The sequence below is a fragment of the Odontesthes bonariensis genome, chromosome 12 (assembly GCF_027942865.1).
Source record: "Odontesthes bonariensis isolate fOdoBon6 chromosome 12, fOdoBon6.hap1, whole genome shotgun sequence".
Classification (NCBI taxonomy): domain Eukaryota; kingdom Metazoa; phylum Chordata; class Actinopteri; order Atheriniformes; family Atherinopsidae; genus Odontesthes; species Odontesthes bonariensis.
Genome location: NC_134517.1, coordinates 23,388,310 through 23,400,057, shown reverse-complemented (window position 1 = coordinate 23,400,057; position 11,748 = coordinate 23,388,310). Strand labels below are relative to the sequence as shown.

Here is an 11,748-nt window from a genome sequence, read left to right as displayed (position 1 = left end):
ATATAATTTTATATAATAAATGAGAACTATATGTAACATCTCTTAACATGTTTAATATCTGTACGAATACATTACCCATAAAGAAGAAGAAGAAGAACAAGAAGAAGAAGAAGGAGAAGAAGGAGAAGAAGAAGAAAATAAAAGTAATATGAATTTAATATTTTGTAAAGGATTTAGAACTCTAAATCATTTTAAGAATAACCTAAGGGTCAGTATTTATGAAACTATATGGTAATTAGAAAAGAAAAACAAAGAAAAACAAAAAAAAAAAACACGAGTGTTCAGCGTTTTACGGTGGTGCACGCGCCTACAGCCACCAGACGCCAGTGTGGAGGGATTCCGTGAGCGACGTGGCTGTCAGCCAATCAGAGAGAAGACACGCGACATATGCAGGTCGGTCTGAGCTGAGGTTAGATTGTGCAGGGTATTATCTCGCCTGTCGTCTTACCGTTACAATGTCCCCTCGGAGAACAGGTGCGTGGAAGGGCGTTTGTTTCTGAGAACGCGTACTCTTTTAAAAGAATAGGAAAATCAACCTGTACTCCTCGTGTCGCTCGGTTTACTGCGACACGCTCAATTGAAGAGGTAAAACCGTGTCAAGGAGTCCAAACAGGTACCATGAGATGCTGTACCGGACCAACAGTGTCACGCTGGACTACCCTGTTCGGAGATGGACTGTAACTTAGGGTGTCGTTTTGAGCCGTAGCCCGCTCCCAAGGCTAATTGTCTCAGTTTAAACAAGCCACCACAATTTTATAGTCTACGTTTGATCATGTTCAACACGTTGCCGGATAGCGAGGCTGGAGCAGGTCACTGGTTCACTACATCCATAATTTAGGTAAGAAGATAGTGTCCTTATTATCCGTCGCGTGCACACCTTACACTGGAAAAGATAATGTAACAGCCCTGTCGTGCTTGCACCACAAAATGCCACGATAATCATTATGTGGCTGAGATGATGGGCTTTGGTTGATTCAGGCTGCCATGTGTTGTATTTCCATGATCTCAACTGAGAGGAGTGATGGGTTAGCTGCGGTTGCTACACTGTCATTCCAGTCACATCTGAAAACTAATAATCTCAAATCAATGTGGACCTGCTGCGTTCAAATAAATGAAAGCCTGACAGAGCCTACTTGAGTGCACAAATCGCACTGCTGAGAACTGTGAGTTATATGTCTTTCGCTAAGTCTTTTACAAGGTAGTAAATATATCTATATATTATTGTTTTTTTTAGCATATGGAATAAGCTACAGCCATCGGCCTAACGGGCTTACTGAGATCAGCTCCATAATCACCTCCTGTTCCTGGGAGGGTTGGGTAAAGATTAGCATATTTCAGCACTGGTGCCAATGACACCTCAGTTCTGGTGCTGTTAAACAATGACCGTATGAATCACAGTGTCAAACTTAAACACATGCAGACCAAACATTCAGATTCCAACCAGATTCCCATCCCTTAACAACACAGACACACCGAAAAAAGTCTGACACTCAGCTTTAATTTCTGCTCGGCTTATCACGAGAAGTGGGCATGAGAACTAACAGTCACAAGTGTTTGTCTGAGCTGGATTGGGTCTGAGCATGTATGACTGTGCTTCAGTCTTTGAAGTGCCTGTGAGCAAGTGCTGTGTAAACATGCTGTGTGATGCCTTTGGTTTGTATTGATGAGCGAGGAGGAGGAAGAAATGAAGCATGCAAAGACTACTTGATCGAATCCCTGATGTTTTCCTCCTTGTAATAGTTTCACTGTCAAGTCTAGATGAGAGGTGTGTCCAATTATTCTAGTGTGGAAAACAATTTGTTAAGCACCCTTTCATTAGGATACAGTGGAAGGCCTCCTGTTGAATGAGGCACGGATGTGTAATCGTAACTCGTAGCACTGCATCAGACATTTCACAACAAAGAGCGCTGCTGAAGTCTCAATTATCTGTCACTTGAGAAAGCAGTCAATAATTCTGGCTAGTTTACGCTCGTCTTTAAAGGAGGGGAGAAAAGTGTCTTGTTGAGGATGTTGAGATGTATTGCTAGAGCTCAGCACTGCAGACAGGAAATATTCATCTGTGCAGATGGTTGGACTAATTGAGTCAGACTTCTCGGGATGAGACTTGAGCAAGCAGCTCGTAGTGTTGCTGGTGGTACCCACCACTATTTACCACCGATGCACCAAAGCAGATGGTGAAAACTGCAAACATGCATCATGAGCCAGATTGATGTGTTTACAGTGGGAGTGAAGGTGAGGTGCTAAGCTTGCAGAAGTCATCGAGGGGCGTTTGGATTTTTTTTTCTGAAATCATCCACTGCACTGTGATCTGTGTGGCGATACCGCTGGTAGAGGCTGCCGTTGTTTTTGAGCAAGATAAGAGTGAGCCCGTGACTGCGGTGCTGGCCTCTCTGATGGACATTTAGACAGAGAAGCGGAGAGGACTCTGTGTGTATTTGTGGAGTGAAAAATCATTAGCGTGCTGCAAGTGAAAGGTATGGAAATGAGTCAGAATTCCTGCAGGAGATGCTGCAGGTGTTTTCCACTTAATTAATTATGTTTAAACTCACAGAAATTTTATTATTTTAAATGAACGTTCCATCAACTACAGAACATCGTGTTTTTCTCCCAGTTCACATTAATATTTACAATTTGACACGTTTCTCATGTCAGAAAAGGAAAAAAGAAAAACAAAGCAGAGAATAACTCGCATATAAAAAGTAATGGGGCAGTGATGATGTCATCGCTGGTGACTGGCACCAGTGATGGCCTCTTCATGGGGTGGTAACTGTCTGATTTGGTTCTGAGGAGTGGCTGTCCATTTCTTGGCCAGATTAGCGGTGATACCAGCTCACAACATGACAACGTTGCCACCTCATAGTTACAGTTGCTGTTTGCAGGCACCAGTCAAAATAGGATTTTGCCTTATTCTGTCTGACCACCGTTTTCAGAAGCACCATTACTTTTTCTCAGCTAAAAAAACCCCCCACAGTACTTACAGTCTTGCTTCTTCCCACAACCGGAGGAGCTGTGGTTGAAGCTAAAGTCGGCTTTGACAGTGGAGCAGCGAACCAGCTGGGGTCAATCTGCGAAAGGATTGTTACATCGCTGCTATGGATGCAAAAACATGGAACGATTGGCTGCGTTTCATCTGTTTGCCCGGCATGGAGCCGTTTCTCTTGCTCAGTCGGCCGTGGCAATACGATTTTGTGATCCTTTTATCCAGGATCCTACACTCTTAAGGAAATTTTCAAAGGGTTTGTTAACTTACTTGGGGAGTGAGAAGAGTATTTTTGACAAAAGTGAAAAAGAAGAAATGTGACTTTTGCCTCTGCGAGACATTGAAATGATTGGAATGACTGCATTCACTTTTGTGTTCACTGTTTACTTCTGCTTTCACCTGGTTAGGTTTAGGCATTGGGGTCACAAAGAGATCTTGGTTTGCCTGAAAATAGACCCTTTTTCCAAACTCGACTACATGTTAGATTTTTTCAATTCTGACTTTAAAGGTCCACCCCTTGTTTTTTTTTTTCTGCAAAAAAAGAAAAAAATTATCAAGACACAAACTCACTTCCCTTCTAAATACATTACTTAAATTGCTAAAGTCAGGCAGACTTTTCTTTTCTTACGAAGGAGGGTTTGCATCTACACACACAAATCTTCTTTTGATATATTCAGGTTTCTTTATTTTTGCTAATGAAGGACTTTAGTGGGTTTAATATGTCCTGCACCATGAAATTCTAGGTTGGAACCAAGCAGTAGACTGTTGTTCTACTTTTGTATTGTTACTACAAGGTGTGAGATGAGTGTGCTACATAGTGGAATGTGGTTTATTTTAAAGCCCAAAGCTCTGTTATTTAAAAAAATACTCTTTGGTCGTCTTTGTATTTGATATTGAAGCTGAAAACTTCCATTTTCATAATCTTTCAGCCAACAAAATCCTATATTTCAATCTAGTGGAAATCCCGTTTAATGGAAAATGATGTTGTGATTTATCAGAAATGTCGTGAGAGATAAATTTCATTCCAGTGAGATTTTTACACCAACTCTGTCTGGTGTGAAAGCTTCCCTTACGTTCTTCGCAGCACTGGGGTTAGCATGTAAAGGGCTAATAAGCATTCACTCCAATCCTTTCAAATGAGAGAGTGAGAAGGGTCTGTGGTCAGTCCCACGTGGTACGTTGGGTTTGACCTCTGGTAGCTCAGTCTTTTCTCACAGGTCTTTGTGCAATCAAAATAAGCGATCATGCATAAGAAGTTTAGTTTCTAATGAGAGCAGCACAGATGAGGACATGTTGAAAATTAGAGAATCATTCCAGCTGCAGAAACTGCAGTAGAAAAATGTGTTTGAGGTGGTTTATACCACCAGAGAGCTCTGACAATTACATTCTCAGCTGTTAGTGGTCTGTTTTGTTCCCATTGTAACTTGAGTCGTAACTAGAGAAGCACCAGTCAAACTCCTGTCCTTTGGATATATTTCTTAAGGATTAATTGTATGTAAATGATAGCGAGATAATTTACTCTGTGATGATACCGATGAGGCGACTGTTTTTGATGTGGATCCATCATGTCTGCTAGATGCCAGTTATGTTTAGATTTGACCAGTACTGGCCTATATGCCCACCAGTACCAGATGTCTTTAAAATTAACATACAGATTCATCTCTGATGGGCAAACGGTGACCCGGTGATGCTCATTATGCATCATCTCAAACGCTTTTTGGCCATTTGGCCCTGGGATTTCTTTCATTTCTGAGAGCCAAGAATCCTCTAATGAATTTAACCAGATCTGTATTTTAAGACAAAAGGACTTGAGAGAAACCTTTTTTTTTTTTTTTTAGTACAAATTTAAAAGTAACCTTTCTGATTTCTGGAAAGATTGAAAAACCATATCTTAAGAGCCGCTTCGTAAAAACGTTTGAGTTGAGAACATTTTAAGAATTTATTTTAGAGCAAATTTGTGATGGATGATATTTAATTTGCATATTTAAACATTTCTTTAACAATTCTTAAAGTCTGTGATTTAAAAAAAAAAAATGTTTTGTGATATTGTTTGGTTAGATATTTTACACCATTCACCTGTGGTGTGCCCCATTAAGGATTTCTTAAAGTGTAAAGGAAGCCCAAAACAATTCTGATGGTTTTATGTTATCTTTAAACGTGGAGTCTTGTCTTCTCTGTTGTATTTCCTCCTCTCTGAAGGATGACGCCTCCCGATCAAACCTGCCTGGTCTCGCCCCTGTTTCCTCGCCTCGTCTCCGGAGTTCAGACGCCTCACGAGCTGCCCGAGCACTCCTAAGCTCTCCCTGCCATCTTCCTTGTTCGTCTTCCTGGCTGAAGTTCCACAGAGGTGATGCGACGGTTTGTCTACTGCAAGGTGGTGTTGACCACCTCATTAGTGTGGGTGCTGGTTGATGTGTTCTTGCTCTTGTACTTCAGCGAGTGCAACAAATGTGATGACAGAAAGGACCGCTCTCTGCTCCCTGCCCTCCGAGGTGAGTCCACAACCGTGTCCACAATGATACTCCCACAGCTTTCATTTACTGACTAGATTTGAGGAGGCGTAACGTTTCATAGGTGATTAAGTCTCACACGGATTCATTCCAGCGCGGCTTTCCTGTTGCCGCTCTTTAATGCTAACTGGATTTAGAGTTCAACGGCTTTAGCGGTTATTTAAGGGAAATGAATAGAGCAGAAAATGAAGTCTAGCTCCATTTGGGATTTGCAGAAAGAAAGTCCAAATCGGCACGAAAAAAGCGTTTCTTTTTCATCCGTCCCTACCTTTTTGAATAACTTGATAAATTGATTCATAATGATTCATGAAGATTCATTTGAGCTGCTTATTATTGTCAGAAAACCAACATATCCCCCGCCATTTTTACAACTGTGCGTTTCTCATGTGAGGGTAAATAACATCCCTTTTCCCATGGTAACAGTGACACTTAACAGTAATGCAGCTCTAAATGCTGAAGAGATGTTTGTCCATTTCCTTGAAATGAAGTCATCTGAAAGTCTATACATTTTCATGCTTCACTGCTAAATCACTGCCTCCTGTTTATCTGTGTGTTGTAGCTTTTGTCAGATTATCCAGCCTCATTATAAGGATAGGTCCTTTACTCATGCAGGCCAAAACAAGCCATAAATCTGTTTGAAGAACAATTGAATGCTATGTTTGTAAGAGCAACTGCTCAGGAATGGTTAAGATGGTAACCGTAAAGGTAACATTTCACCAACCGAGGATTGTGGCTGTAAGAGTTTTGTGGCTTGAAAACGTTTTCTGCTCTGTTGTGGAAGAGTTGAGTCGTATTTCCTTCCTGATAGGCCGACATGTCGATATGTTACAGGGTTACACTGTTATGGGTTGTTTTAAAGGGCAGGAACAAACAACTCTGTGTTGTCACCAGCAAAATGATTCATCCCCCTTTACTTTTGGATACCTCATGAGTTAAGGTGGGATTGGTTAAGCGAAAACCTGAATCTGTCAAATGTTTTTTCAGCATACATTCTTAATTTTGTTTGTATAAAGTTACCAGTGTTAGTACACTGTGACTACTCTTTTAAATAAGAAACTCGATTACATCATAATTTGGGCTCCTCGGCCAAAGTGCCAGCAAAACAGTTATGACATTACAGTACCAAAAATGATAAAGTTTGTACTTCAAATCATTTTGGTGTTTAAGCTGTTTAAGAGGGACGGCAGGCGTTGTAGATGCATGTTGTGGTTGTTGTGTGTGTTGATACAGTGTGTGACGTGCACTGTAAATATGTCAAATATGTGCTATGTCACTTCTAAAGCAACTATAGTATCATGTACCATGCATTTAATTCTACTACTGATATCTAAAAACATTTCCAATGGGACATTTAGCCGGAAACTCCATTGTTTGTTACATTTTCCATCCCTGAAGCCTGATGACTGTACACCCCTTGTCATTGTATTAGCTGTGTTTCTGTTTGTATACAAAAGTGAGTACCTGAGATCAAATTTCCACAGTTCCTCTTTAGCAGAGCTAATTTTCCTCACTTGCCTTGAAGAAAGCAGGTTTCTAAGTTTCTAAGAGGCTTACTAATCTGCTTTTAAGGTTAAAATGAGGCAGAGCTGCCAGCTACTCTGGCTTCTTACCATACACAGGTTTAATGAGTTAGTTTGCTCAGTGGATGGGTTCAATCTGATGATTTTACAAAATATGTCTTCGTCGTTTATTGCAAGGACACCACAGGTGTTAAGTTTAATGTTGTTAATTTCAATCAGTTCAAAGCTGAATGAACCAGTGTCTCATCTGACACACATGGATTTTCATCTTTGTTGGGAATCTGTTTGTTCTTCATTTGGAACCCCAATAAACCTAACAGCAACTGCTGGTAATTTCATAAAAATGTTCATTTCATAATTCCTTTTTTAGGTCACACTAAAGCAGTTGTCAGGCAGTAATACTCCTTGCCAACAAAATGCCACCGCATTACAATCTGTGGATAACTTAAAGGGATATTTTGGGTTTTTAGAAGTGTGAAGCTGTGTGTATTTCTTATGAGTAGTCAGCATCTTGTTCTGTAGTAGACAGTGGTGATATGCCTAAGGAGAATCATGAAGGAAATCCGACAGAGGAGCCAAGCTGACAGCTACTGAGAAATGGGCCACAGAGGAGCAAATCTCCAGTGAACTAAAATAACTCAAACCTAAAGTTTGAAGCGTGGATCGAGCAAACGGTACATAAAAAGATGCTAAGTGATTGTGATTTCCCAGGCGTTTCACTTATTTCCGAATGACTCGTAGCTGGTGTTTTGGTTTTAGATCGGCACAGTTGTCAGTCACAGCTGGTAAGCGGCAGCGACTGCGCATGCAGTGACACAGAGAAACTGTTCTTCAGCTGAGAAAATGGCAACCAAGTAAAACAAAAAACATGTCTGATGCATGGATGATGTGGTGTGAAATTCACTCTGTCTAGCATTTGCTCAGAGCACCATGAAATTTCTGAGGTTTGATTAGTCTCAGATGGAAATTATTTTGCTCATAGTTTGGTTCCCCTTTCAGTTTGCATAAGTTGTTAAAAAAGAACAAACTAAAGGTCTTAGCTTGCTAGAAGTAAAGCAGTGGGAGAAAGCTCACATTTGCTGACTCCTACAATGTGACTTTAATGTATGTTTTTTCCATTTTTTTTTTTCTTTTCCTTCATCCCACCATAGACAGTTTGTCAGTAAGGTCATGGTGCTTATCGCCAGGTGGATAATGACCTTTTAAAAAATGTCCACCATGGGTTCCTGATTAGCACGCACTGACTCACGTGAGGGTTTTTCAGTTTTACCATCGTGTCCTTAATGGCCATTTGCTCCCGGCTACTGTGTTTATGCAGGACTTTATGTTTGCCTAACGTGCGGTGGGGAACTTCTTACTATGCAGTTGATTTGTATAGGGAAACGACCTGGAATGGGCCCATGTAGCTACAGGTTTTTGCCTACAGTCTTTTGAGATTTTTTTTTTGTTATAAATAATTCATATTTTGTTACATTTGCAGATTTAACCTTTTGCTATCACAAAGCCCTAGTGAGCAGAAATGAGAGCAGTGCAGCCGATCTTCTGGTGTGGTAAAAAGACTTTTGATTCAGAATTTTATAGGCACCAGAATGCTGCAGGGATTCTTTTTGTTTATTACAAGAAAAAAAACTGTATTTATTCAATCTATTAGGGTTATGTTTGGTTGTTTACCCAAGTGTATGTTGTGGGTGTTTTAAAAACATTATCTGTAGAATCTTGCCGAAATTTGATGTTTTCCCCTCAGTGGTTCTTTCCTTTACACTTGAAAATGAAACATTAAACCTATACCATTATATGATTAAATGAAGTCGGCATCTGATTGTTTAATGAAAAGCATTACCATCTCATACAGTGTGTTCGTGGCTCCACTGTTGCTGTTTGCCACTGTCTTATAGAATCTGTTGCATTATGAGTCAACTTTGTAATTTTTTAAATTACCACAAAATTCTTAATCCTGCCTCATTAAAGTTTTACTTCAGCTGCAGTTCAGGAGCTGTTGGAGCATAGCCAGTCAGAAAAATGTAGATTAGTGCGAACAAAAAACACCTTTATCCATAATTTCCATCTCTTGCAGTCAGAGCGTCACTTCATTTTCTACGCTTGTGCGCAGGAAATAATCATTCCGCCAATTAGATGTCCCTTTCTGTGATTAAATCGTATGCTAAGGATTTTAATGCGATGCCATGTTGGTTTCATTAATCTTGCAGTCACACAGCTGATGCTACATTTAGATGTATTTTTAAGATGAGAGGAAAAAAGATTTTCGTTGGAATCGTTGTTCATTAACCTTCCTAGCAGAAGAGGCTTTGTCGTTTTCCTCAGACACAAGCCTTGGTAGATATTTAGATAAACTTGCAAAACAGTTTCTGATCCAGTTTCTCTTTGAACCTTTCTTCGTAATGTGAGAAAAATCCGCCTTTTCTTGTAATATCCAACCACACTAGCTTGTACAGTAGATCAGATCGGTACAGGTTTATGGTTTCAGTGGTCTGCTGCGGTTTAGAGGATCGGCTTCTGTGATGCACAGTGTAACGCACGCTGTGTCAGACTCAGAGGCAGGAAGCAGAGCAGAGCGATGATCGAAGGAGGAGGGGGTAATGGATCGAGCCTAAGCAGGAGCCTCCAACTGTGCTCCACTACATATGAGAAAAAAAAAAAATGAGAGTGAAAATAGCTGCAGGATGTTTGAAGCCATGTGATGCAGAACTCAGCACAAAATCTGCATGCAGATTGTTGTTCACCTTGAAAGTCCAGCTGAGGATCACAAATCTCTAACAAGATATTCAAGTATGGAAATATGGTATAGAGAGGACTCGCATGGAGCTCAAACATTGTTAGAAGAGCCTAATGTGCTCTTCAAACTTTAGTATAGTTTTAATTTCAAGAGATAGAAAGAAACGGAAAAAAACTAACCAAAAACGGAAAGAAAATGTTTTCATCTGCAGATAGTTAAGAACCAGTCTGCGTCTTCTATTTTTAAAGTATCTGGACATCCTTTCAATAATTTGTCTTCATCTACTTATTGGAGCTTGAAAAGGAGGTCAAGAGCTGTCATTAAGGATCGTCTGCCAGGGACATTTCAGAACTTGACTGACTCTTCAAGCGTCGCTGGCTCCTTTAGGAAACTGACTGAGGATCTGAAATGAAGCTACGTGATGCCGACAAAGAAGAGGAGGGCTGTGCAAAAAAGATTCCCCCTTTTTGTTCACAGCTAGTCTGAGGGATCATCAAGAAATGGCAGGTAAGGGGAACTGCAAAGGGCAAACAAGGACCAAGAAAAACCTTGCATCAAACATAGACTTCTACTATGCTGAAAGGCAAAGGAAATCGACCTGCCTCCTCAGAAATCACATCAAAAGTATGCAAACTAACTCCTGAATAAGCTGGAGTCTTTCTGGTAGGAAGTGCTCTTTACAGTTGAAGCTCAAATTGACCTTTTTGACCATAAAAGCATGGCCTTGATATTAATGCTTGGGGGTTGCATGTCAGCCAGTAAAGAGAAAACATTCCATGAATAGAGGGAGACATTGGTTCCAATAAACAATGGTCTCAGTCTGAATGCAAGAAGAACCGCGTAGATGCAGACTGGCTTCTACGACAGAATAATTATCCAAAACATAGTTGAAGCTTCATTATGAACTGCTGAAAAATCTGGGTGGTAGATCTTAAGCTTGGTATGTGTACAAGACAGTCTAAATACTCTTTAGAGCGGCAGTTGATATGCTGCATATACTTCACTGCGAAAGTCAGCAAAACGTGTAATTTTCCAGAGCATGCTCAAACATCTGCATTCAACTGTGTAAGTGATTGTGTCTGAGAGGACTCATTACCTCCTGAATCTGATGGAAAACCTTTCGCTGTTAATACTTGCGATAAAGCTCCAGGCAGGGACAGATGAATTAGGCTGATTGACCCGAGGACAGGCGGAGACACAGTTTGACACTTAGATATTTGTGATCGTGTTTTAATGATTCTGTGTCGGGGGGGGGGGGGGGGGGGGTATTATTTTTAGCTTTTTCTGTTCCACGATAAAGGTTTTAAGCATTCGTTGATAGAAAATACTGAGTGATGATAGTATAGCAGTCCCAACGAAGGAGCATTAATCATGATTTTAGTTTGGTTTTTGGTTTCTGCCCGTCTGCAGATGACTGAAGGTCACCAGGATGAAACAGAGGACTTTTGGAAAAAATATGCGATAATTCCTCAAAGCAAATTCACAGGACTTATCAACAGTTACCTGAGACGCTAGTTGCAGTTATAGAGGCGAGAGTGTTGGATCCAGCCATCCATCTGAGCAGCTCAGCATTAGTTTTGCCACCATTTCATGAAAAACCTCGACTTTCATTGATTGCTTGACATTTTCCTTGAGCCTGGCACCCCTTGACGCGTGGCTTTCCTTACATATAACGTGATGGATTGGAGCGGGCTGAAAATGTGTCTTGATGGACACTTTGCTCAATCATCTGGCTCAGCTCTGGAGCCGCGTCCATCAGATGTAAGCCGGTCTCCAAATGCAGTGTGTCAGCAGCAGTCAAACAAAAAAAGAGCGGGATCAGTCGAGGTTAATAATACGGTTGACATCAACCCGTTTCCACAAAGGGATGTGGGGAATCCTCTTAACTGGAGGCCACGCAGCTAATGGCTGCTGTGCCCCCCTCCTTTTAGTGGAAATCACTGCCTCTGTTTTAAGAGATTATTAGTGAGGAGCGAGGGGGAGAGCGCAGTCATAAATCCATGG

The 11,748-nt window shown here is 40.8% G+C and overlaps 1 protein-coding gene across 1 annotated transcript in view; it reads left to right on the top strand.

The window, feature by feature from the left end:
• The first annotated feature begins 313 nt into the window (after positions 1 to 313).
• The window catches only part of galnt13 (polypeptide N-acetylgalactosaminyltransferase 13), a 35,553-nt gene continuing 24,118 nt past the window's right edge, over positions 314 to 11,748 (top strand). Inside the window, exons 1-2 of the mRNA XM_075479761.1 lie at positions 314 to 838; positions 5,180 to 5,472. Of these exons, the coding sequence (XP_075335876.1) occupies positions 5,331 to 5,472 (142 nt within the window). The 5' untranslated portion in view covers positions 314 to 838; positions 5,180 to 5,330. The remainder of the gene's footprint in view (positions 839 to 5,179; positions 5,473 to 11,748) is intronic.